The sequence below is a fragment of the Haemorhous mexicanus genome, chromosome 8 (assembly GCF_027477595.1).
Source record: "Haemorhous mexicanus isolate bHaeMex1 chromosome 8, bHaeMex1.pri, whole genome shotgun sequence".
Classification (NCBI taxonomy): domain Eukaryota; kingdom Metazoa; phylum Chordata; class Aves; order Passeriformes; family Fringillidae; genus Haemorhous; species Haemorhous mexicanus.
Window position 1 is genome coordinate 12,228,719 of NC_082348.1, and position 27,158 is coordinate 12,255,876.

At 38.7% G+C, this 27,158-nt stretch overlaps 1 protein-coding gene across 7 annotated transcripts in view; it reads right to left on the reverse strand.

Annotated features, from left to right (window-relative positions):
• The window catches only part of EPB41L5 (erythrocyte membrane protein band 4.1 like 5), a 53,133-nt gene that overhangs the window by 22,409 nt on the left and 3,566 nt on the right, over positions 1-27,158 (reverse strand). For all 7 annotated transcript variants that reach the window (XM_059852759.1, XM_059852756.1, XM_059852755.1 and 4 more), the window contains exons 3-16: positions 19,131-19,235; positions 14,221-14,263; positions 13,024-13,102; positions 10,516-10,560; positions 10,185-10,237; positions 8,225-8,345; positions 7,743-7,830; positions 7,025-7,113; positions 6,779-6,848; positions 5,910-6,079; positions 5,345-5,451; positions 4,630-4,657; positions 2,409-2,451; positions 1,997-2,112 (exon numbers count right to left, since the gene is read on the reverse strand). In XM_059852759.1, coding sequence (XP_059708742.1) covers positions 1,997-2,112; positions 2,409-2,451; positions 4,630-4,657; positions 5,345-5,451; positions 5,910-6,079; positions 6,779-6,848; positions 7,025-7,113; positions 7,743-7,830; positions 8,225-8,345; positions 10,185-10,237; positions 10,516-10,560; positions 13,024-13,102; positions 14,221-14,263; positions 19,131-19,235 — 1,157 coding nt within the window. The remainder of the gene's footprint in view (positions 1-1,996; positions 2,113-2,408; positions 2,452-4,629; positions 4,658-5,344; positions 5,452-5,909; positions 6,080-6,778; positions 6,849-7,024; positions 7,114-7,742; positions 7,831-8,224; positions 8,346-10,184; positions 10,238-10,515; positions 10,561-13,023; positions 13,103-14,220; positions 14,264-19,130; positions 19,236-27,158) is intronic.

Sequence of the window (27,158 nt, forward strand, 5' to 3'; positions counted from 1 at the left end):
CAGTCCAGAAGATTTTGGTGTTCTCAACAATCTTTGGCAAGCTCTCTCTAAAAGAAGACTATTTTTCTGACAGAAAGCAAAGATAATTCATGCAGAAACAGGCCAATTAAAGACAGTAGCAGTTGAAAGGAGATCTTGTTAGCAGCACGGAGACACCCTTGCAGGCACAATAGCCAAGTCACAGCCCCCAGCAATAAATATGTATGTTCTGGCAATTCCATTAACCTAACCCCACTTCCCATCTAGGAAACCAGAATGTAGCTCAATTCCTGACTCAGCTCCAAACTGTTGTCTTTTTCCTACAGCTGGATTTGCCCTTTATTACAGGCAGTACTGTTTCCAGTGAACACAGTAAAACCAGAAGACAACTACTTTCACTAACAATGTCTCAAAGAAATGTAACACAGACACAATAGAAGCACTGCACTCTCAATTAAAATGCATCAGTTGCCAAGAAGCTTGTTTTCTTTAGGACACCCTGTTTTGGGTTACACGCAGGTGTATTTTGCATTCACTCCCACTCTTCTATACAAACATAACATCCTGCAGCAGCTGGCACGTAGGATGAGATTCCTGGACAATGTTAAAACAGACGGGCTCAAGCTCTCAATCCTAAAAACACACATAACAAACCCAAAACTGAGTGGCTATAGAGCCTTCTCTGCTTCAGAACCAAAGCAGCAGGATTTCAGTAAGCAACAGCAGCCTTGCAAACATGAGCAGGGATGTTAGCAGAAATCAGGTACCCAAGAAGAGCTGGTCTGGAGCCAAGTAAACATTTCCACCAAAGGAAACATAGGTGACTAGCACTCATCTTGCAGTTAGGCCAAAAGAATAAAAATATAACCATATTGAGAATGCTGAAGAATAAAGATGCCACCACCTTTCACCCACCACCATGGAAGGAATCGAGCGATCAACAGGATCCCACCATAGACAAGCACAGATTTCAGATACTAGATAAATCAAGGGCAAAAGAAAGAAAAACAGCATTTATCATCATATGTTCTGATTGAAATGTCAATAAAATGCAACTCAAAGCAGAATTACCATCCCCTTTATCATTCAAAACTGACAGTATTAGAAGTCTTTAAATTAATACAATTTACAAAATTGAAGTACATTTGTCACAGCATTATTAGAAAAAGGCACCATCTACTTGTAAGAGATACTGAAGCAAAGCAGATTAATATGCCTGACAATGGAGAAAGACCCTTCCTCTTGAGGGCTCAAACTGCTTAAGATAAGAGCTTTGGTGTCACTTCATTCCACCATGACTGCTCCTGATGAGTCTGGCAAAAGACAGACTTTCCCTTCTTAGAGAGGCTATAGGCATGAGAAGTCAAAGAAATTGACCTGTGCACAAGTACTGGGTTAATATATGCCAGTTTTGGATTGAAAATAGCTTTGCAATTTAGAATTAGTTTAAGAAAAGATAAATGACATGTACATTTATCTATCTTCAAACAAATCCTCTTCATTTTGAGATGCATCTAATCCATAAAACAAATACTGATTACATGAAATCAAAGCTCTTATCTTCAGCTTGTGTCACTTTCCTCAAGCTCCCATTCTACACAAGCTCATGAGAAAAGTCAGCTTGCCTATTTCAGAAGGTTCAAAAGACAATTCACAATGATATCAGTTTACAAGGTTCTGTATTATCCTAAAGATCAAGGTTAAGTCCTTGGACCCCATGATACCAAGCAAAGGGTTACATGCTTATGGCAAATAAGAAGGACCCAACTCTCTCCAAGACTCCTTAGTTCCTTTAGCCCCTGAAGAAATTTTCTTTTGGTTGACAGTGATTAAGCCTGTTGTCCTCACCTCTCCACACACAAGTCATAGGAAGAAATCAGCTGCATCATCCCTAACTTGATTGTCAATTTACATTAGAGATACAAGGATGGCAGCTTATTTAAGCACAGATAAAGGAAAAGCTACTTGAATCATGCATAAGTAATCAGAATTCATTTCCCAGCAAAGCTCAACATACCACTTCTTATCTGGCTGGCTGGCTCCTGGGCTCCTTGGGAGGTTTTCTATTTCCACTAAGACTGGTGCAGAAGGAACTGCTGTTAGGACAGGCAGGTTTGGTTTTGCATTCCAGCTCTTTAGAGACAGAATACAGACAAGTTATTGTCACACATTAATGAAGTGATGACACATTAAAGTAAACAAAACATACCAACACTTCTTCTTAAGCACAAAGCTAAAGCAAGGCCATTTTCTTCCCTTACTTCCCTACCACTGGATATCTATACCCAGTCTTTTCCAGCACTGTAGACAGTTAATAGTTAACTGTAACATTCAATTGGTCAATCACTGGATTTCAAGAACAAATAAAAAAATCTTCAAATCTGTTGAGACACATGCAAATTGCTTTTAGAAAGAATGAGAGTCCTTACCTGTGATCCATTAGTTTGGCTGATAACAGCACTGTTTGCAGCACTGAAAGACAAGAAGAATTTAAAACTGAATCAGATCAACAAACTGCTTTTGCAGGCTGGTAGAACTACAAGGACTTTCAGAAAGAAACACAGTCTAAGATATTTCCAAAGTATTAATCTCTTTTTCACAAAGGGTATCAAGTTATTTTTTCTTTGTTCAAGCTGTAGTTTATCTGCAACTCATCTGTTTTTAACTCTTCCTTTCCTAAAGCAGTTTGGTTTGAAAAGTCTTCCTGATTCAACAGTAAGATGTGGCACTTCTAAAGCAAAAATTATACTATTTTGGTTAAAACACCCAGCAAAATGTGACAATGTGAAAAGCTCACCTACATGCTGTAGATATTATGTTTGTTCCATAACTAGAACCCTCCTGATTTGAAGTTTCACATCACAACAGTTTATCAGAAAAATCAGAGTTTCCTCTCTATACAACCACTAATGGACTTAAAAGCAGCTTTTCAAATTTACATGCACAGCAACTCAGCATAGCATTAATAATAATTTTGTTATTAAATATTTACTATATTTGATGAATTAAATAAGACCCATATCCCAATTCTTGATGATTTCTGAACCTGCAAGAGACATTTCACATTTCTGAGAGACTTAAAAGCAGTAATTTTGCATTATAGATTTCATGTAAAGCAAATTTTTTGCCCAGACTTCTAGCCTTTTAAAAAAGGTTCCCATCTCTTATGACCTGTTAATTTTCTGATTTATGGTCTGGACAACAGCTATCCAATCTGGCAAGCTGACAATTCAAATAGATTTCTGCATTTACTTCAGTGACTCTTTAGAATTATTTTATTTAAAACACCATTATGTCAACACTGAACAAGCTGTTCCTTCACCGTTTCTCTATTCAGCCAATGTGGGGGCTACCCTAGAATTTTCAGAAATATTAAGGAATGCCTTCTGACTAGCACATTCTCCTGTGCTGTGTTAACACTAAAGAAGGGAACAACATATATCTTTCATGATGCATTTCAATTAGCAACACTGGAGTGTAGAGTTTCAGAAATGGCATAACTTGCTGTGGAGACACAACAGTGCCACACCTAAGTGCAGATCAGGAGACTGCAGTCTTATCAGGAGGAGAAACTGCACATGAAGTTTCTCTTCCCACTCTCGCAATGACCTAAGCAACCTGAAACTCGGAGAAGGGCATGACAACACAGTGTGACAAGAGCACCAATCAAACAGGCACGTTTTGCATGCAGAGGATCTTAATGACACCCAGTTTTGCAGGGTACTTTCCCATTGCATAGAAAGAAAAAACAATACAGAAGTCACACTGCAGCATTGTCCCCCCACTTCCAGACTTCTGCTCTAACGCAAGAACCAGCCCTGCTACTACAGACAGAAAATGCTGGGCTGCTTTAAGTCTGTTGTTCTGAAATGTTTTTGGTATTCTGTGGTGCTCACCATGGTGCTTAATATCTATGAATATCTGCTTTTTAAAAAATAATTTAGTTGCAACTGATCGTTGAAGTGTTCAGAAGTTATAAAGGCAAAGGACAGAAACCAGAACTGAGTGACCTAAGTTTCTTCACCACCAGGCAGTTCCTTTTAACCTGGTTTCCTCTCTTCCCTTAAGGAAGGGTATGAAAATTATATGATTCAGATACATATGAGTAATTTACATTGCAACAGCAAGTATGAACCTACACATCCAGGAACTTTTGGTAGAGAAATAAAGAACCAAAAGGTTTCCCTTTCAATGTTGACCATGCATAAAAATAAATGCAAGTGTAATACAGAATATAAACCCATAACTTATTTCAAAAATACTAATTTTACTGTCTTTTCCCTGTCTTTGACCTTCACTGAATGAGGTATTTCAGCCACATTGCTGGAGCAGACAGATTTCACATAGAAGACTTCCTCACAAACTTTTACCTGATCTCTTTACATGGCAACACATGAACTACAGCTCATATCCATCATAGCTAGTAATAAACAAACTTCTTTGCTAGCTAGTAAGCAAGTCTGGCAAAATTGTCTGTGTGCAGCAACACAGAAGCTTTGCTTTGAACACTAACTTTTATATAAAGCAAACTTTTATATAAAGCAGCAAAACCACAGTTAAGAGTCCAACACCATATAATACTTCTGCAGACACGTGCTCAAGTACAGGCGCCAAATACCACGGAAATTCAAACACTAGAATGCATCTTACCTTGTTTCTTCCAGTTTAGCAGTGTATGCTGCAAAAATATAAAGCATTAATTAAAATTTAATTTATAATTAGGTTATCAGTTAAATATTAATTATATGATTAATAAAAATAGCCTAGCACTGCCTAAAAGCAGGCAACCAAAGGAGTGAAAGTTGAACGAAAAGAGCAAAAGTTGCACAGATCTCATGTATAACATGTGAAAAACAAAATCTAAATTAGAAAACAAAATAAAAAAAAATCTGAAGAGCTAACCAAAGCCAGATTTAAGCAAGTATCTCAAGACAAACCTGGCTGTCACACCTGACCTATGCAAGAGTAGGAGTCAGAAACAAGGTATCGGCTGCTGTCAGATCGTGACAAGGAAGGGCAGCTCCTAACAACAATGAAAAAAATCTCAATGGCAAAAATTATGAACTCAATTAATAAATTTAAAATTACCTAATTAATATATCGCTGTTTCCTGGGTCCAAGTTTTCCATCTTCATACCAAGACCTACTGTGTAATTTTCATGGGCAAGCTGGTTTGGACATGCTTTGGACACAAGTTTTTTCTGATAAATAGATGAGGTCTCTTAACTAAGTCAAAGAAAACCTATTTTGAAAATTCAAGAGAAGGGCAAACAGCTACAGGAGAATTCCTACCCAGAAATTTTAAAGCAGATGATTACCTGATTCTCACATTGGATTATACTTCTCAGAATGGAAGTTCTTTTACCTTTCATTTGCAGGGTTCGTCTTGAGTATCTCTTGCTGGGCCTTCTTTCAAAGGATGCTGATCTCCTGGCTTTGTTGGTCTTTGTGGTTTGATATTCTGTCTTCCCACTAAAAATGCCATGTAGGAGTGCAAAGCAGTAAAATAAATCACTTATTTTTAATGATGGAATAGAGATAACGTTCATAAAGACATCACACTTCTATTTTAAATTCATAGCTTACTATCTCATGTCAGTTCTAAAAAAACATCCCAAACTTCACACCTCAAAAGACCTTTCACAAAAGAGGGTAAGAGTTTTAGAAACAGTCTCTTCTTCATCCCATTTCGACAAGACAAATGGCAGAAGCAACGACTTTTTAAATACTAAATTGTGGACAAAACCATGTGTGCCCTTTGCATATTTCTGTGATCCCACTGCACGAGTTTTGGGAGAAGCTGAATATTCTAGGAGAGAATAAAGCTTAAGTAATATTGCCAAAAGTCACAGAGAAAGCAGATAACGGGACTAAAACCCAGCATAGCAAGGAATGACAGGAGGCGGGTGCCAAATGACAGTGACACTGACCTGTATCGGAAGCGAGAGCCCAAGCGAATGAAGCCAGACCGACTGGAGCTTTTCTGGACAGGGCCCCGGAGTCGGAAGAAGGCGTGGTGCTCCACTGCACACTTCCACAAGTGTTTGCAGGCCTTGGGATGATCCAGTCTAAAGACAAAAGTGTGCTCCTGCTCCTTTCCCTTAAAGCACACAAAGCACACTGACAGCTTACAAGGGGTTTGAATAAGTCAAAGCTAAAATTCCATGCAAGCCAAATAAAATTTAGTTTTTATGAATCCTAATAGATATATTTAAAAAATGCTTTAGGAAGAAAAATTAACTTTTGCAGAAGCTATAATGAATAACTGCTATATAATCTAAAGCTGGAAAAGGCTGGAGTCCATCTATTTAACAAGTCAAACTTCTGAATAACTACAAATTGAAGATACTATTACAACAGGAAGGTTCTTGTTGATGAGGCTAACACAGTTTCATTTCCAAATCTAATCTTCTCAAATTACCAATGCTCACTTTTTAATTGTCTCAGGTGTATGCAATTTCTTCTCCATAGAAACAATTCTGAAACCTGCTTAAGTAGTTCATTCTACTAAATGTGGTAATGGGGGATTTTTTTTAAAAACTTTCTTGCGCAAAGCACACTCTTTTCAAAGTACCTGCTCTAGTTTCAGCAGGCATTCTCTTTTTAAAAAATGGATGATAGAAAAGTTTATCTTTTATTTAAGCCCCTTCATTTCCCTTCTCCCCCCACAAGTCACAATCAACAATCTTTCAGGCATCCACATTAATTCTCAAAACTTAAATATAAGGAAAGATTAGGAGTATGTACACTAGCAATGCATAATCAAGACTGAGATTTAACTAAACAGATATTTATCTACCTGTTCATCATCTTCAACAACAACCAGAGTGAGCTTGTTCTTCTTGAAGTCAAGCCTTGTTATCTTTGGCCTGCCAGATGAACAGAAAGTGCAGGTTAGGTCTAACTTTCAGTAACTTACTGAGAAAGTACCTCACATTCATGGTGCTCTCACAACCCAAACAATTTTTTTTTTTTTTTGCTACCATAAAAGAAACAAAAGAACCAAAACTGAAAACAGATTTTAGTGTACTATCAGAGAGCTTACCAGAAAAACAAACCAATCTTTGTGTCTCCTTCAAAGACAAGAACTCCTGTAGGTGTTAGTCCCAGGCTGTAATCATTGCCATCTCTCGCCTAATTGACACAAAATAAAAATTGGATTCATTTTGGTGTTTGACCCTCTATCCAATTTACTAGAGCGAATAATGTAATTTGTTTGTGCGGTGTTAGAATTACATACATGTGTTATACATGTCTGCTATCTTACACAACAAAACTCTTATATTTTGATGATCTCATGCAATGGATTTTTCTTGTTTGCAATCCTTCAATAAGGCTGACTAAAGAGGAAAATTAAAGTTTCTTGATCTGTCTGTGTAATACAGAAATCCTTATGCATTTGCTGCACTTGTGTCTCCACAGGAGATCTATGCTTATTTGTAGTTCTTCAGCTATGAGCTGATTACACCCCAGCAAATTTTAATTACCCTGATTTTTCAGGGTAAGCCTAAATACAAACTGTAGTACATACTTCCACTTCAATCACACATTTAACATACAGCAGATATGCTTGGACTCAAGTTATACCTTCTAGAAACATATACCAAAGAGTAGAATGTTGACAAAGCCAGATCACTTATTACATAGATTGCAGGAGAACAATATTCCTTTTCTTTCCCCCCTCAGAGCAGAACCAGTGTTGACATGCAACACAAAACTAACACTATCATTTCCAAAGGTCACCATGCTGTGGTTAAACATACCTTGACTATGTGCATGTCTACACCATACATTTCCAGCCACTTAGCTTTGTTTAAGTAGTTAGTCTCAGCCTGTGCTGGTGTTTGGCCCCTGAAATAAAATTTTTGCTGTTAGGTAGATGCCTGAAAAAGTACAGAAAGGAAAAACTGGTAAATGAAGAAAGAGGAAAACAACTTCCTGAAAGTTTGTGAAAAACAAACACTGGTGACACCTGTTTACTGAAGATCAAGATCACTTTCTAGAGGTTTAATCTGAAAATGCTGCTGCAGAAATTACTGTGTTTCAACATTTTGTACCTCATCATTTTACTCAGACCTTTGAAAAGCTTTATTTTGCACATTATATTCTTTTACAAAACGGGACAGAACCATATTAAAATTCTATTTCTGAACAAGGCCACAGAAGAAGCATCAGCAGTATCTTTTTAATAGATTCTCTTCACAGAAAAATCTGTGCAAACAGCATTCACTGGAAGATCTAGTACCTGCATTCCTTCCACTTCTCAAAAACAGCTAATTCCATCTCTTCAGTCTGAGTGGGAACAAACCTGAACTCAGACACCAGTTCAGGGACGTGTTCAGCAGGATCATAGTCTCCAAGTTCAGCTACAAAAGAACAACACTGTTAGGCACTGTTCTCAATAAACACAGTGGATATTTGTGCAGACAGAAGAATTTCTGCACACTTGTCTAGCTATTCTAAAATATTATATTTCTTTTTGTGTTCCTTCTCCTCCATCCAGAGATGTTATGTAGAAAACATACAGGAACACACCAGTCAAGGGGTTTGCCACATCAAAAACAACTCCATCTCCCACAGATGCTAACACGTCCAATTTTAAAGACAGATAAATATCTAAAATGCTGAAATTGACAATTAGAAAAATAGAGAAATCACTGGGAACCCCTGGCAAAGTCAAATAAATGCCAGTATTCCACAGGTACAGAAATGCCACATGATATAAAACTCCATTTCTTGGATTCTGAATGCTGCAAGCATAATAACAGTCTTTTCACCCCCTCCTTTACCTTTTTTTTTTTTTTTTTTTTTTTTAAATGCTGACTGAGGAAGTCTGTAGTTCTATAATAATTTACTCCCACTAAAATGCCTGCCTCTGTTCAAAGGAATGCTGTCAAAGCCAGCTTAGGTTCCAGCTGATTTAAATAAAAGTACACAGCTGTCAGACAGTAAGATTAAAGCCCTGCTACAGGCCTCATTGTGGAGAGAGGAAAGAAAAGATCACTACAAAAAGCAGTGCATATATGGCCTAATTAGATCACTTTGTTCTTCCAAAATCTTATTTACTGAACCTGTATCTTAAGGCTCTAAGAATGCTAATATTTTTAACTGTGGAATGCATTCTAACTGCTTTCCTTTCACACAAAAAAGAGCAGGTTAAAAAGGCAAGTGCCTTCACAGTTTAATCCCAACTCTTATACATACGCATGATTTAGGGCCATTAGCACTTCCTGCATGAAAGGAAGGAAGTGTTTTGAAAAACACTTGTAAGACCAATTTTCAGTGACTTAGTCCTACCTCATGCAGAGTAAGTCCAGCAGATTCATAAGATAAATGTTGTGTGGAGAATTTGTGTGGCTCAAACACATGGCACATCAATTGGCTTGAATAAGGCCATATATCCATATATCTATATCCTTTAATAAGGACCCAAAAGCCTACTCTAGTAGGCATTTTTAAAACTTCAAGTCTCCACTCTTTCTTCTGTGAGCTCCTCTGTGTGAAACCACAGGAGACTCCACATTTGTTAACATCACACCCTCATCCAAACAACACATTCTCATCTGGAATCAAAAGTTAAAGACAACTGATGAATTATCTCTCAAATTATTCAAACACAGTGCTGTATAGCTGAGAAAAAAAAGAGTATGTCACATCTTGTGGCGAAAGAAGGGTCTGAAATCCCAACAAGTGCAGTTCAACCTGGAATGCTCAAGTACAAGCATGAGACATAGGGCATTAAGATGCTCCTACAAATAAGATGAAGTCTGGTATTTTATACACAGTGCAAACAAAATCAATTTTGTATCTGATTTGGACAACAAAGACAACACTTGACGGAACCTATATGATCAAAAAGAAGTGAGCTGTGGTACTACATCAAAGTGATTCAGGAAGGCTGCAGGCCTCATATCTTCTGTGAAAGTGGACAGATTCGCACATGAGCACCTGAGAAAACAACTTTAGGGCAAAGCTGTTTATGTTCAGAACCTCCTTGTTCTGTTTCCTGAGGAATTGAATAATTTTCTGTACATACTCTCAAGCACAAGTACAATCTAAAAGAACTGCATTTCACACTGGATCACTAATGTTTGGGCAGAGTCTATTTTATGGACATAACAAGGACAGACTTTTTTTAACAGTTAGTAAGAGTCTACACAAAACTGTTTGTGCAACTTCACCTTTCCTTTCTTGCACCTACTCACCTTGCATGTTATAAGCTGCCAGCTGGACAGCAGTGTCAAAAGGACATTCCAATCTGCCAAAAGAGAAATGCACTGTTAAAACCTGAACTGATACCATTAGCATACAACTTATGTAACAGACAGTAAGAAACTGCAAATGTCTGGGATAAGAAAATCAGGAGATAAGCACTACATTATTTAAGCATTCCTCTCCTGATATTCATGCATAGAAAAATAGTATTTTAGAGAAAAAAATAACCTTACACTACTAAGCAAAACTTATTAATTATTCAAATATAAATGTAACAAACTCTATGCTAAACACACTGGAATGGTTTAAAATGCTGCTTACTTTCCAGTAAGAATATCCAGTTTCAGCTGCAGAACAAATAAATACCTGTAGGATTAAATAAGAAATAAGTCATTGAGTAATGGTGCTAATGCGTCACTCAGTCAACAGAACTAAGTTAGAACTTGACAAATAAAAATGTTTTCTACTCTTAACATGGGTTTCCAAGACGAAAGAAACTGCACTGTGACCTTTCAAGGCTTTATCAGTTGGGATTGTGTGTTTTGCAGGCATTTCAAATGAAGCAAACCCAAAAGAACAAGTTGTCAAAAGCTGAACTGTAGTGTTGCATTGAAAAATAAACAGGTACCCAAGTAAATATATTTTTTATTCTCTTCTGATTCTACTTGAATAAAGAACAACTTGCATCTTCCACATTTCCTTCATTATTTATACACATACTAACATCAAAAAAGAATGGTTATTTTTAAGTCTTGAAAAAAACAAATGTTTCTACTATGGATTGCTTAGTTAAAATCTAACCCGTAATGCTGACTGCAAAGTGACTAAAAATAAATAGCAGGCTGCAGCCTTTTCAACTTGTTTACTCTTCAGAGCCAGTTTTCCTTCATTGCCTTGCATATCCTCTACTCTTTTTGCTTAGAAATGGGGCAAATATTGAATATAAATCCCTTTGTTGTACAATACAAATTATTCTGATTCAATACCCCTGAAGAGCATCCCCTTGCTCCATTATGGTACACAGTTTTCCTTTAACAAGAGAAGAGCTCTGATCAATATAAAGCACTGGCATCCACCATGGTATCCAGTCTGAATTCTAGCACAGATTCCCAGAAACCTCACACACAACTTCTGCTTCAACCTGTGCCTGGGTCTCCTCACACTTTCATACCCAGACACAAAACAGGTGCAGGTGTTTTTCCTACAGGTTCCACAGAAGTCCACAGATACTTGGCCAAACCATTTATTAACCAAAACTTTTTGAACACTAGCCTCTGCATAAGGAATAAATTTGGTTGGTACTGACACCAGATATGAAAATGAACACAGGCCTCCACAGTGTGTAGTGGCTGTGACCAGTCTGTGCTTATCAGCCACACAACACTTCCAAACAATTCAAGCACTTCCCATGCTGTGTTACATGACCACGGGCTGAGAACATGAGCAAGCTGTACCTGTGGAAGCTGAGAAGGAGCTCCAGCTGGGTGGCCTGCTGTGTAAAGGTGGAACCCTGGGAAAGCCCCTACCAGTGACATCTATAACCCACTGCAAAGCTCTGCTTCCCACTGCTTCTGATATTTCAAGGTGTCACACTGTCACAAGACAGAAGGACAACTTGCTGTCTCCTGTTCTGGGGGATTAGCTAAGCAGGCAGACAGTGTTTAAAAGCCCTCAGGTTTCAGGTTTGCCCCACTAAAACCTGCACAGCAAGGTCTGACTGGCAGAACTCAAGCCAAAATGGATGAAAATGTTCCACAGGGGTAGAAACAGATATAGGTCTGAATTCTGTCTACAGTTGCTGGTTTTAAAGACAGTTAAATGAATATTTGGGAACATGAATGGGGACGTAAAACATTCTTCCCAGATGAGCAGGAAAGCATTAAAAAGCAGCAGTGACCACATTATCTTACCACATGTAAATATGAAGCTGCATAGGGTACATATGGCTGGAAGGGGTAATGCTACTATAATCTTCCTGGTAGCACTCCAAGAGATTTGGCTAAAGTGCAGATTGAAGATCCACACAGACATAAACCTGAACGACAAACAAATGCACTTCACACCCTTACGAATGGCTGAGGTATGAGATGTCTACAGCTATCATGAAAACATAACTTTGTTTACTCTCCAAAAGGGATCAGCAGCAGTGGTAACAATGCAAGGAAATGTTGTCTTTTACAATAGATTTATACTCCTGACAGGTGGTAGGCTGTGCTCTTTTTCAAAGCACCTCTCATAGTCTCAGCCCATTCAGAAATGCAGTTCTATGAACGGATTTGTGAAATGCTTTAATCAAGAGGAACTGCTGCTCTCCTCATACTACAAACTTATACCTATAGTAGTGTCAACTCAGCTCAACATGGCAGTAAAATACTACTTTCCCTTTCCATAAGCTCTTTGAAGACCACACATGCAATGAAATGCTAACTGAACTTCCCTTTTTCAAAGAGAATCTCTAACTTGCAATGCTTTTCTGCCTGGAGACAGGATGATTGTATGCATTTGAAACTAACAGCTTAAGAAAAACGACAAAGGAATGATGGCTGTTCTCTTCAGCAAAAACCTCCGTCCATTGTGTATAAGCTACTCAGATGAGTTAACAAAATTGCCTAATGAAAAACAGTGCATTGAGGAATATATAAATATTTAGATCTCTAGGTGTCACAGCACATTTATTTCCACACACATAATAGCCACTTTACAAAAAGAAAACCAAGCCAAGAAAGTAAGCCGTTCTAAAGAATTCTTTAAATTGTTTAAATAAATACCATGGAAAACATTTCCCTGGCCATATTTGGGTCCCCCTCTCACACACAAAATCCCTCTTACCTTGTTAGCTCTTCACGTAGATTGTTGGGCTCTGATGAGTAGAACTTTACACGAAAATGCAGACAATATGGGGGGCCAACTGCAAAGCAGAATTCATTCAAGACAGCAGTAACAGTTACTGGACGAGACAGGTTATTTACTTATTTATTACACAAAATCACATCACAAAACTTGACTGAAATTGGTTGGCTACAAGGCCTTAAGGCAGGAATTCCTTTATGCCAGGAAAATCCTTGAGGAACATCAGGGTGAGAGGACACTTAAACATGCACACAAAATAGTTTTATGGGTCACAAGTCAACCCAATGGTCATATCACATTAACATGATTCTTCCTGCCAAGAGCACATGAATCCAGGTTAATCCATATATTTAAGGGCTCTATCCATCACCACAAAACCTAAACATCTTGTCTCTACAGTTGACTAAACCTTCAGGCACGCTGTTGGTCTCTGCAACACCTTCCCAGGGCTCTGGGAAATACTCACTGCTGACAGCTCAGGTCCTTCTATTCCACAGAAATTTGGACATACCTTATGGGAATTTAAGAGACCCTTCTACAGAAGAAACATCTCTTCTGGAAACCAAAGAGTTAATTCAGCAAAAGGGTGGATTAATAGCTCTTTAAAAATGTGCATCGCTCTGCTGATTCTTGCATTTGACAGGAGGAATTTTCTCCCTCTCACTGCTTCCAAAACCTAACTCTTGTATTAAAACACCACCACAAATCCCTGAAGACTTCCCACAGTGCAGAGCAAGGAAGCTGCTAAACAACATCTTTCCCAAGCACACATCCCTGCCACAACCAGGCCACACTGAAGCCTTGTGCAGCAGGTGAGGACTTGGTAGACAGGACACAGATTCAAGCATAGAGCACTGCCCCATGCATGAGGTTCCAAGGCAAATTTTCCTATAGCCAGGAAAATGCTCCATAACACTAGAACATCTTCAGCTTCCTTAACTCCCCTTCAACTATACTTAATGAGCCCCTAACAGGTTTAATTAAGAACATTAGAATAAAGTAGTATGAGCTACAGAGGAAAGATGCCATTAAACAATCAGTAGCACTACACTGGACTTCTGTCACTTGCCACCCTCCCACCCTCACAGGACACAGCCTCCCACCACCCATTTCAACTGGCTGTGCTTTCCTAATGTTAAATACAATATACCAAGAGAAAATGGAAAGGACACTTACTTTTAACTTGCTTTTTAATGCTTTTGGTGTTGTCCAGCCAATGCTGAAAAATAAATTAATTTCACTGAATTATCAATAAAAAAAAGTCTCCCAGAAAGAACAAAAAAGGAAGTGTTAGTGAAGACCATCTTGGAATAACAAGCAGTTTGTTAAAACAATCTAATTCAAGTCTTTCACAATTCATAGTTTTCTGTGCTTGGTGAAGATAATTTTGCTAAAAGTTTGTAAAGAAAAATGTCAGTTTTGAACAACAGAAACATCCTGTAGTACCTTATTTAAACCAAATCTTGAAGACAGCACTGTCTGCTTAAAAGAAAAATAAACATACTAGCAAACCACTTCACTAGATTTTCATCCTGTCCAGAGAAACAATTCACACATTAATAGGTCAGCCAGGACAATCAGCCAGAGAAGCATAAATCATAGCTGAAGACTCTAGCACTCAGCTGTGTGTGATGTTTACTTGGGGCAGGAAGGGGAGAGACAAAATAAGTATTGTTGGCTTTCAGGCATTTTCTTTTGATGACTCAAGTGCAGTAACAGCAGAGCTGTCTGTGTCCCACCATCAGAGTCAGCTCTACCTAATTCTCAAAAATCTATTCAGGTGACATTTTAGCAACTGTCACATGGGAGGACAAGTTACTGCCTCACCTACTAATGCTAATTATAAGTTATTTACTGGACAAGAAGCCAGAATAATGGCTTGACTTACATTGTGTACAACAGCATGTGAGAAAGCTGTACTTGGCAGATTGGAACACCTACACTTGTACAGTATGCTCCCCAAAATAATTGCACATGATGGCACTGCTGAAGAGTTCATACCAGAAGTTAAAGCTGGAAATCCAACACACATCTAGTGGGACAGATCTTCTTCCTAGTGCTGTGCAGGTCCAACAGCTCCCTCCTCCAAAGGAGGTGACTCACCTAAACAGGAAACACAGCACCCTGACCAACATAATTGCACTGACTCAACAGCCAGAACCAACTACCTGACACACCATGTCCTGCATGGTTCACCATGCCCAGGGAACAACACCTCATCAGATCAATCCCAAATGTCACCCTGCAACTAATACAGATGAATTATATACTTAGTAAGACTCCTTTTGTTAAACTGTGTGACATGAAGTTCACAGGGAGCTCCAGGGAGGACAGAAAAGCAAGAAGGGTATGAAAAAGAACCAGTATTTTCAGGTTGCACTGCCAAGTGTAAACACATTCCTGCCTCCAGAACAGCTCTGCCTTCTGCAGAGAGCTGAAGTCAGCCTGTAACACAGCCGGGCTGTGACTGATTGCTGTATTAGCTGCAGATGAGAACGCTTAAACCATCTGCTGCTGCTGTGCACACAGCTGAGAATGCTCTCATTGCCTATTCTAACTAAGTAGCTACGGAGAGCTATTTGAAATGTATCTAATACATTTTTAAAATAAAGCAGGAAGCTTCAGGAGGAATGAAGCAAATATTTACATAAATTTTGCTTATGCTACCAGTGAAATGGGAATTAAGCAATTTTTTTTTTTCTACAAGGAAATCATATAATCTTTTTTCCTATTCCATAAACTCACTTGCTGTAAGAGAGAGTTTACTTATTCCTTCCTCCACCAAAAAATACAGAAACTACACAGCTGGAGGCTTGCAGGTGATTTAGACACCAAAATGGCAAGGAGAGCCCTGTCTAGGCTCCGGGGCTGACTGTGCCCCCTGTTTCATCTCCCTCCTGTTTTCTCTCATCTCCTCCACATTCCATGGGAAGGCAACAGAGAGGCAGGCCCATGACAGGCACCGACAGCATTTCACTCTGCTGGGCTCTGACTGCTTCTGCCCACAGGAGCTCTGCTCAATGGTGATGGTATGCAAGGAAGAAGGGAAACAGAACTGCTTCATTCCCACTGGGGGTGGGAATGAAGCAAAAAAAAAAAAAAAAAACAGCCCCAAAACCAACACATGAATGGACAGACACAAACATCAAGAAACTTGAGATTTATTCCAAGTGATTATAATGGAATTCAAGTGGACCTGGAAAAGAAGTTTACTTTTGATGAGGGTTTGCACAGCACAGTGTATTGCTGAAAATCAAAGATAAAGTTTGCTAAACAGAAGGCAACACAAACAACAGACTGCGTAGAGTACTGGAAGTCCTTACTACAATAGTTTGCTGCTGCAGAAATTAAAAACAAAACACATACAAAAACCCCTCAAATCCTCACCCAGCAACATTTCAAGAAGTTTGGGCAAATGAGGTTTGTTAGACAAGATGTTGAGGCTAAAACTGATCTCTTCCTGAACAGCAGACTAGAGTGAATACAGAAATCACATGAAAACAACAATTCCTTCACTTCACTAACGGTTTTAAGAACATTTCTAAAGAAGCTGTTATTTGAATACTAAAATCCAAAATGTCAGGTAGTTTCCATTATCTGGGTTTCCCCCACTCCCCAGGAAATCTTTAACACCCAACTTCAGCAGCAGAAAAGAATAAAAAAAAAAAAAAAAAAAAGCAATCTTTCAGTTGTTCACAACAGATCTAATGAAAACTTATTACTAGTTAAAACAAGTGTGGGATTTCTAAAACTTTTGTATAACTATGTATTGCCAGTTTGTATCAGTAAAAGTAACTAGCAAGTAGGGCATGGATTTAAATTGGATAGCAGAAAGATTATCCTTCAGAGCCAGTGGACAATTCTCTCTACAGTAAGGGACTGGATCCTTACACTGTTTATTTAACAGGTCTCCTCAATAATCTTGGACAAGTCACTTGATTAGTCTGTGTTCTTTGTTTCCAGCTGCAGACTGGGTTTCTGCTAAAACTTGCCAGCTCCTTCTGCAGGAATGGCTGCTATTGCAACAGTTCTTCATTTCTTTAAGCAATTAATTTTCTCTGGCTGTTGCATTCAGCTCTTCTGGCAAAATGCAATCTTTTCTGCTTCATTATACACAGCTCATCATTAAGGTCCAGTTTAAACAGATTGTTATCTCTACTCTGCTGCTTTTCAGTCACACGTAGTTAAAAAAGGAAGCAAACGGAGTTTGCAATCCCCTGTACCTGGTAGATTTTGCAGCATCAAATAGTCAATCATGTGCTCTCTGGACTGGCAGTAATAATTTGCTAGACAAAAGCAAGGTATGAGACACTGCTGTGGCAGAAAAGATTAATTCTTATTAACACATTTCAAGATTTAATAGGTTTATTTGCTAGCAGATCAGGAAGAGAAAAAAAATTATCATATAGATAATTCTACCAGTTAAAATTAACCTACTGTGATCTCTTATGAGATCCTGGAGACAGGGAAATAGTCAGAAGCCACAAGGCAGAAACTGAGTTAGTATACCTTAACCATACAGACTACTGCTTTTTTGAAGCAAAAAGATAAATGCAATAGAGTACTTCACTATCAATACTCACCATCTTGGACTGCACATGCTGAGCACAGCTAACATGATTTTGAGAAATATAAAATGTTATGCAGTAGTCTGTTTTCTCATTTCTGTTGTGTGCATGGTTCTGAATGTCATCCATCTGTTAGCGTAATGGTCTTTTTTAGTGTCAAATGTTTCTGTTCAGCAAGGGGTTTAAGACCACTTTCACTACTGGGAACTACAGACCACCAGCAGCTAATCCCAGTGGTCATGAAGTTTGCTTCAGATGCAGAACACCAACAATTATTGCTGAGGAGCACAATCTCTACAATTACATGATAAGCATAAAATTTGATCACAATTATTTTGGAAAGAAGCCATCAGGTTATAAGTGCTTTGGGGTGGAGCACTGCGTCCAAAGCTGTTAGCTTCTTTCAAAGGTTCAAGTTTGTGGATTTTTTTTTTTTTTTGCCTTTGTACAAAGCTGCAACAACTAAGATATCACCTTCAAACTGTTATGGACACAGATCTTCACAGAAATAAGGGAATATAAATCACTGCCTCCATTTTTGTATGCTGGCCTTGAGCAATTCAGATATTTAGCTCAACTGTCTGTGCTTCCCCTCTGCCATCCTAAGCATGAGATAATTCTCAAGTGGCCTTGAAGCACAAAAACAATTAGATTATACATCTAACAAATAAGATTGACATATGCAGCAGGAAAACACCAATCTCATTCTACCTAGGGATGTTGGGCTAAGTGGATACAAGTTTAAGTTGCAGGGATGCAGGACAAAGAAAAAACCACTCCTTGCTTAAAGGCTCACTTAACTTGCAGCTACCCTAAGTGGCAGAATTAAATATTTGACTATAAGAAGTATATATATAAAACTGCATAGCCCAGAAGTGAAAGAACTGTGGTTGCCACTGACATGCTCTGCTTCTGACTTCAAAACCTGTTACATTTTTAGAAACACACAATAAAACACCAACAAACTTGGGCTTGGAAGAACCCTCAACTCAAACTGATACATGCAAACACATCCCTAGCCTCCTAAAAACTTACAGTTGCTGGTCTGTCACAACTGATTTGAACAAATCAAAGGTACACCCCTCCTGCAACCAGACATGAACAAGGTGACTTTTGCTGACAAGAAAGCTGATGGCATTTGCAAAGGAAAACCTTCTCATCTCTGTACAGCACACAACAAAAGGGCCAAACACACACTCTAATTTTGCTCCATCCTCTCTGTATCATCAGCACCAAGAGTTTCTACATCACACACCAGGCTCTGGGGTCCGACTGGACCAGCCTGCCTAGTGACAACAGGAGTGTGACAGGAACATGTGGAAACAAGAAAGGAAGATACAAGCATGGTCATATGTTAGAGTGCTGGAGGCGGAATTAAACTTGGGGACACAGAAAATCACACACTACAGAGCTTCTGCACAAAACTTAATTCACAAAAGACAGCTTTCTTATAGCATTTTTGTCAGTATTAGGATTCAACTTTTACACTGTTGCTTAAAAAAAAGCATAACTACTTACTGCCACTTGTGCTGAATCCATGAACCTTAATCCAAAGTAGTCGCTTTCGATAAGGTCCAGATGATACATGATTTGCTCAAACAGGAGCTGGCCTTTGGCTTTTTTCTGAAAAGATAACAGGACTTAGAACACAGCAGGTAGATTTATTGTAGGCATCTGGACACATTATATTCTAATTCCAAAAATTTAGTTTCTGAAAATATAATGTGGACACATTTTTTCACCCCCTTGTATTTTCTGATGGCTTCTTTTCTCAAAGGCAAATGTACACCCCACAACAAACACAGGATATCCATAAAGAACTTGCATAACCTCCTTTCTTGGAAAATGTCAACACTGACTTGCCAACAGTGTTAAAATGTCATTTTATCATTTTTGCTTTTAGGCTTTCCTTACTCACTGACATTCAAAGGAACTGGAAACACAGCCAGCACAATTGAAATAACCAATGTACTGGAAAACTTTAGGAGCCAAGTACAGCAAATTGCTTATGAATTTACTACTGTTTAGTATCTAGGCATTTCACCAGTTTAGAAGCAGGTAGCAAAACCTATTGAATTAGGAGATAGCATTCCATTAGCAAGTGCTTTTACCAACTACTAGGAAACAGTCTGGGGCAAGCAACTTGAATAAATAGCACTTAGATACCGCATTTACAAAACTAAGTTCATAAAACTAACTTCCAGGTGCAAAAAGCCAGCTCATATGTTCATGCATAATTTATGAAAAAAACAGCTCTAGCCCCAAGGAAACATCGCTTTTACAGTGATGACCTAAAAAATTAAATAGCTGTTTTTAAAGAGAAGGCACATAAATAGCACTGAGCAGTGCTACACAACCTATATTCTTCATGCTGTGAGCTCCTTTATAAAAATAAATGGAAATAATAGTTTAAGAGTTATTGATGCTTAAATGTAATAAAACACATGTATAAATTATTAGATCAGAGTAAGTGTCATAGTGTAAAAAAAATTAAATGCAAAGAAATGCAGACATTATTTATGCTTACTCTGCCAGCAGCTGAAGGGTTTCTCTATTTCTGTAAAACCACCATCTTGCTATATTTTACCTCAATATTTATACATTCACAACCTGAGACATGGGACAACTTTCTAAGCACATATTTAGTAGGCTAGTAATTAGCAAATTTAGTACAGCTCTCAAAATTCTGGGCCAGACAAATTTTTGTTCTCAGAAATAATCTGGTTTAATCGGTAAGTAATATCTACGTAAATAAAGTTGCATGCTGTAATTCTTGTCACCTTCCTCTACCCTGATCTTCAAATATTTTATATTCAACTTTGCAATCACCATCATTGGTTTACTTGATGTATCAGTTAAATCCAACACATATCACAGCTCAAAGCAAAATCCTAAAAAAAGTTTGTAAACAGAGCCTGTCTAAGCAAATTCTCACACAGTTATTTCTTCCCAGGTACTGGGGAGAATAGCAGGAATGGAAGGCATTTGGGCCAGCAGGCAACTTCACAAACATATAGCATCTGCAAAACATTGTATAATACAAATACTAAATGTCAACCTATCAAATTCATTCAGACAAAGTGTCCTCTGTTGGTCTCAGGAAAAAATAATTTCTCAGATTTATTAAACACCAGCTCAAACAGAAACCTTAAGGAAAACCATCTACACATACAAACCCATGCATTTCTTTCATTAATAGAGTCTGTAGCCCCAGTCTCGAAAGACCAAGGCATGGAACTGATGATAGTTTTTTTCAACACAGGATATCTTCTACTAAATCATTAATATAATAATACAAGTGCAATCAATTCAGCACCTGCAACACCAAAACTAGAAAAACACTCTGTATTGCATAAAGCTTTCAGTAGGTTGCCTAAAACTAGTGGAAAATCTCCCCTTATTGAGCAGAACATTTGAGATCCTTCTCAATTCCTCTGAAGGCCATCTTTAAAAAGTGCAATTAACCAGTTATCTCAAGCAAATTCCCTGCTGGTGACAGAAGCCCTTTGACTCCAGCCTGGAATACTACACATACTACTTCAGACTACCCACGAGCAAAACTTCAATTTCTGCAGTGTCAGATTGGTTTCAGAATGTGTTCACCATTTCGGAAATCTCAGCAGAGGACTCAAAGATTTACTGGACCCCAAAAAATTAATGTGGGATAAAGTCCCAAATGAAGCAGTGGAGCAGCTGTGGAAAGATCTGCAGGACTTCTGGTTGTTCTCTGACTTAAATCACCAGGGCTGTCAACATGGAATTAATTATGTACTACTTTGCATATGACTTAAATCATCAGCAGCTGTGTTTGGTGCAAGTCAGCAGAAGTGTCACACATGCTTTACTTCACTAAAGTCCTTCCTCCTTAAACAAACAGCAACCAAAAATATTAATGCTTTGTAACCAGTCAACTTTCATGAATCAAAATTAATTTCTTTGTACTCAATAAAACTGAGATCTCAAGAGTCTTCAAAGAGCAAAGATACACTTTTATTACATTTTTTGTAAAAATTGCACTTTCTCATGGCAACATTGGTGCTAATAACATCAAGGTTGTAGGTTCAATCCCCGTATGGGCCATTAAGAGTTAGACTCGATGATCCTTGTGGGTTCCTTCCAATTGAGAATATTCTGTCATTCTGTGAAAGTGACATTTTTATCCTGCTGCTCTCCTATGCTTTTTTCCCCCCTCTCCTTTCTTTCCCTTACAGTAGAGCTCAGGTTACAAAGGACAAATATTTTCAAACTGTTTAATGGTTACTGATGAACTATTAACAACTCCACTCACAAGCAGTCCAGCCAGTAGCTGGTCCTCCCTTCAGGGCACAAATTAAACTTCTCATGGGTTTGCAATTCAGTAAAACCTGACTATTTGATTTACAGAGTTTGCTATTCTCTCTAGGAAGCAACAGCAAACATCTCACAGCAGCAGAATGAACAACAGGAAAATGTAAACCAAATACACCATATATATAGGGCAGGACCTCTCCTGGTTTTGCCACACTGGATAAAAGCATCTTCTGATCACTTGGGAATGAATCACACGGCCCCCGCCCCCTCCCCCCCTTTCCCCAACGAAAGGGATGCTCCCAGCTAATGACATCTCCTGCTGCTCTCAATAACTGCAATTGCTGGCTGAGTAGGTGTTACAAAGGCTGGGCTTAGCCCGGCAGCTCAGCAACAAGGCTGGCTGTTCACCTCGGCGCGCTGGTTTGTCCCTCCACTGCCGGACTAAGGCCATCCCGGGACATTCTCCTCGGCTCAGGCATCTCAACCACTGCCTAAAACCTGAAAGGCAGCATTTATACCCTCCTCTCATGGTCTCAGAGTATCGGCTATTTCATGGACACGCATCCATGAGGACAAGCCAGCCAGGTGCTCCAAACCTGCCCGATGTCAAAGCCTCCTTCAGTACTAGAGCAGCCATTACTCACCAGCACTGGAGAAGCAACTCAAGCTCACAGCAACTGGAGAGGAGCTTGTGCTGGTGAGCACCAGCTGAATGGTTCACTTCAAGTTTTTTAAATCGCAGCAAAGTAACTTTTTTTTTTCCAGAACTTGAAAAAAACCCCAAGATCAACATACCCTCCTAATAAATCCACTAATTAAAATACTTATCAGAAAATAATCCCTCCTGTTTATTTCTTTGTGAAGAAATGGAAGGCCCTATACAAGATGAACTTTGAAAAAAAATAGATGAATAAGCATTACTTTCAAGGAACTTACTATCCTTTGTGTCTTTGCAGCTGTACTTTCAGTTTAGATTTCTTCAAATGATCATGTTAATATTTTTATTAACAATAACTACTAACAGTAGCTATTGCCTTCAATAGCTACCAAGTGGCAAAAACTTTCCTTCCTGGCTTTTGTCAACTTATCAGGAGGGTTACCATTCATATGCATATGAGCTTCCTTAGAAATATATCATTTACACACACAGAGAAGGTATGGGTTCCTATTCAGATTTACAGCTACCCAGTTGCTAGGAGGTCACCTATGCATGTTTGCAGACCACAGCAGCACAGAAGCAGCAGATAAGCCTGCCTATTTTTTAAATGAAGTAAATCCTCTTCTCTGAAACCACAGGTTTCAAATAACTAAGCTTCAACAGAGAGCTTTAAAGGATGATTTCATATCAACACCATGCAAAAGGTGTCTATAGTTAACACCATTAAAGCTTGCTGCAGAATTGGAGGGTTAAAACCCCTTACTGTTACAAAGGCAATCTTAGAAGTACACATTATTTGTATCACCCTGATCTTCTTATGGCTTTAAGTTCTGACCTACAAATGGAGCTGCTCCTCTCCTCAAACACCAAGCTCCACTCCTACAAATAACTTTTCCAAACTCTCCAGTCAATTTTCTCGTTGCTATACACACTTGTGAATATAAAACCCTGCAGGCTGGAAGGCTGGAGAGAATTTCTACCTCCAGAGACAGCCTATCAATTCTTGTATTTACTCAATGTCTCACAAGTACAGGAAGATAAGCATTTGAGATTAAATATTTTGTTCTTTTCTTCTCAGGAGAAAAAAGGCATTTCCCAAAAAACTTTGTTACAAGGAAATTATTTCAATGCCCATCCTAATTGTACATTCATTAGAGTGCTGTGTAGAAGGATTTTAATGTACTGTGCTCAGGCTTATTGACCCTGTTACATAAGGCAAAAACTCAAAACATTATTATCCGACAGTTTGTTTTGTGAAAGTCTCTGTTTCAACTTCCTGAAAATTTTTATCTTCTAACTACCAATGCGATTTAATAAATTTGTTAATTCTTTCTAATACAGAACATATCCTAATTGCTTGTTCAGCATTAAGGTTTACAGATTAAATGCCTCCCCCCAGTATAAATAAAACTATCAAACATTTCAGTTTTCTTTGGAGTTCCACCTGCAGGTTTCTCACAAGAACTCTGATTAAGCGCACCAGAGAGTCCCAAGCCTTTGAGCTCTTTGCAGAGGCAGTTCAGCAGGAAAGCAGGACTTCAGATAAAATTCGCTGTGAGTTAAGAATGTGAAACTCTCAGGCAACTAAACCAGCCTGCAGCACAAGCCCCAGAAACACTCTGGCAGTGCACTGCAGGCCAAACAATATACTCTTCAAGCAGCACAGATTGCTGCCAGCTGCTCCCTTCCTCCCTCCTTTCCAACGGTGCCAGGGCACAGAGCATTGCACCGAGACTGAAATGCTTGCCTACCATGGCCCGAAGCAGCTGGGCTGTGAGCGGGGCTCGGCGCAGGCAGTCTGTGCTGCTCACACGGGCACAGCCACTCAGCATCCCCTGGCTGAGGTTCGATCTCAGCACGGATTTCAGTCTGGCATCCCAGGAAAGCACTGGCTCACCCTGCACCGCGGCTGGCCCCCTCCCACCGCACAGACAGCAGCACCTCTGCTGCAGAACACAAGGCTCACAAATGATTTTGTCCAGTTTCAGTCCCCTAAGGCTCTTTCAGAAGTTTAAGCAAACACTCAAAAGCATGTCAATACTTTCAGACAGAAGATCACATGGGAAAGAAAGTTTCAATCCCAAACTTTCTAGCCTTAGCACACACAAAAAGGGGCATGCTCAAAAGTTTATGTTATTACTGCTTCTGTCAGCTGAGCTTTATTTTGAAACTTTAGAGGTCGGCCTTGAACACTCAGAGTACTCATTTTATTTAATGACTGATTTTCCCAGCATTTTTAGCAGTATTAGAGCTTCCTGTTAATCAGCATCCATGCCAGGAAGAGCATTTTGTATTTCATATTTACATCCACAAATATTCAGCAAGTGGCCATAAATATTCCACAAGTTTTTAATAAACCAGAGTGGATTACTAAGTAAAATCAACTATCACAATGCATCTCTGATCTTGCAGTCAGATCAACACAAATCATCCCTCTTCAAACAAAAAGCCACTGGCACCTGTTAATGATTTTCACATTCCAGATAGATTTCTTAATTTTTATTGAAAATAGTCACCACAGATACAGTCCTCTTTTTATCTTGTTTTATACTCCAAAAGTCCAAACAGCTTAGTTCAATTCCACTATTACACACAACCACTGGACTGGTTTATACAAGACCTTGTTCTAATGATACTTCATTATAATAAGGACAAAACCATCTCATTTTGCAACCTCCATATCAAATTTCATGCATGTGTAAGTAAGGAATATTCCAAGATAAAAAACTACTCAGAGAGAGAGAGAGAGCGCGCATCCATTCTCATAATTTCTGTCTTTCATCTTATACCACCAGGAAGCATTTACCTAAAACTTTGCACGTACAGAAACTGGAATACAATTAACGCTCCATTATCCATGAGAAGATTATGTAAATTGTGGGTTAGGCAGGGTCAGGTTTTTTTTTTGCTGAAACAGTGCTGGCTTCCACAAAGTACAGTTCTGCTTCCCTAAGACCCTACACTTACTATCTGACTCTCTTATAAGGCTGACCTCGCACCCCCATAAAAAGCAATCCAAACATTTTATATTTCAAGTGCACGTATTTACATTATTTATATTATCATTTCTCCCCCTATCTACGTTATTTTTTCCCCCTCTCCCAATTACTATTATGGATAGCATAGAATTGAGTAAACAAATACTCAATTGTAAAATATTTTGATTTTAAAATCCTCTGGAGCTCTCTGTTACTTAAAACAGCACTTTATTTTAAACTCCTGACAAACATTTTTGTTCCTAATTATTCCATAAGTTGTTGGTGACCACAGATGAAAATTTTTTGTAATTTCAAGTTCCCCCTCACCTTGTCTTTTCTCACAAACCACGAGCACCAAGAGACCTGGTATTCCAGCTGTTGAGGGGCTCCCTGGACAGACCAGAATGGTATGACTGAGCTGATGGAATCTTCAGGTAATAAACCAGGGCTGTTCATGGCTTTTGAGCCTTGGGAATTCCAGAGGTGCAGTGGGGGAAGATGTAGCTTAGTTTTGCATGGGAACAGGATGAAAAGTAAGATAAGGGATGTCAGCAAAACAGAGTTCTTGTCCTCTCGCCACTCATACTGCTCAGTAAACATTCCACCCACGGATCTTACAATGGGAAGAAAAAGCACAACCTGACGTTCGTCCAAGCTTAACTCAAGTTAACAGAAAAGCAGAATGTATAATGAGCAACATCCACAGCAGCATTTACAGACAACATCTACTTTATAAAAACTTTTTTAAGATTAACAAAGTAACAAGCTTCTTAGTGTTTCACTAGGCACATAAATCTGTAAAAATGGCTGAATGCATTTGGAGAAACATAAAGCTTCAAAAGAGTCGTAAGAGGAAAACTACCAGGTCAAAAAGCAACTTTAAATCTGATATGAAGCTGTGGGGAAAAATCTGACATCATTCAATCTGCCCCAAAATAACACTGATAACTCGCATTAAGTTCATGCCTCCCATTTTGAACATACCAAGGTGTCAGTAAATAGCATACATGACACTGACATTCTTCAGTCATTGACATAGCTACAAAAGCAGTAGATTCTTGCAAAGAATTCAGTCTGTGTACTGTGTATGACTGCACCTTTGATGAAAAGTTCAAGTCAGGCATTTTTCTAATTAAAAACAACAGAAGACATAGAAAAGCAGAAAGATTAAGTAGATTAAGTAGCTTGACAGACACCAAAGATAAGATCAGTGGACAAAAAGCAGAGTTACTGCTCAAATCCTGGCTCTGTGTCTAATAAGTTAAATCTCAACTGCATAATTTACAACCTGTCCCTTCTGTCTCATTGTCAATATTCATAAAGCATCAGTCTTTGCTACTTAATGATTCTCAAACGTGTTTGGCTTACATGGCAACGTCCCTTGTGGTTGCTTCTTACTGTTGTTTTTGCCTTTCCTTTTTTTTTTTTTTTTAATTAAGGAGAAATTAAGCAATCTCAGGTTCAATTTTATCAATAATTGTAAATGCAGAATACTTTTCTCAGTAAAAAATTTACTGTAAGGATAGAGCTCAACAGCTTTTTGAGCAAACTTAAGCCTGGTATCACCTCTAAATGCTTCTTCACCACATTTGGGGAGGCACATGGGGAACCAGATTGGAG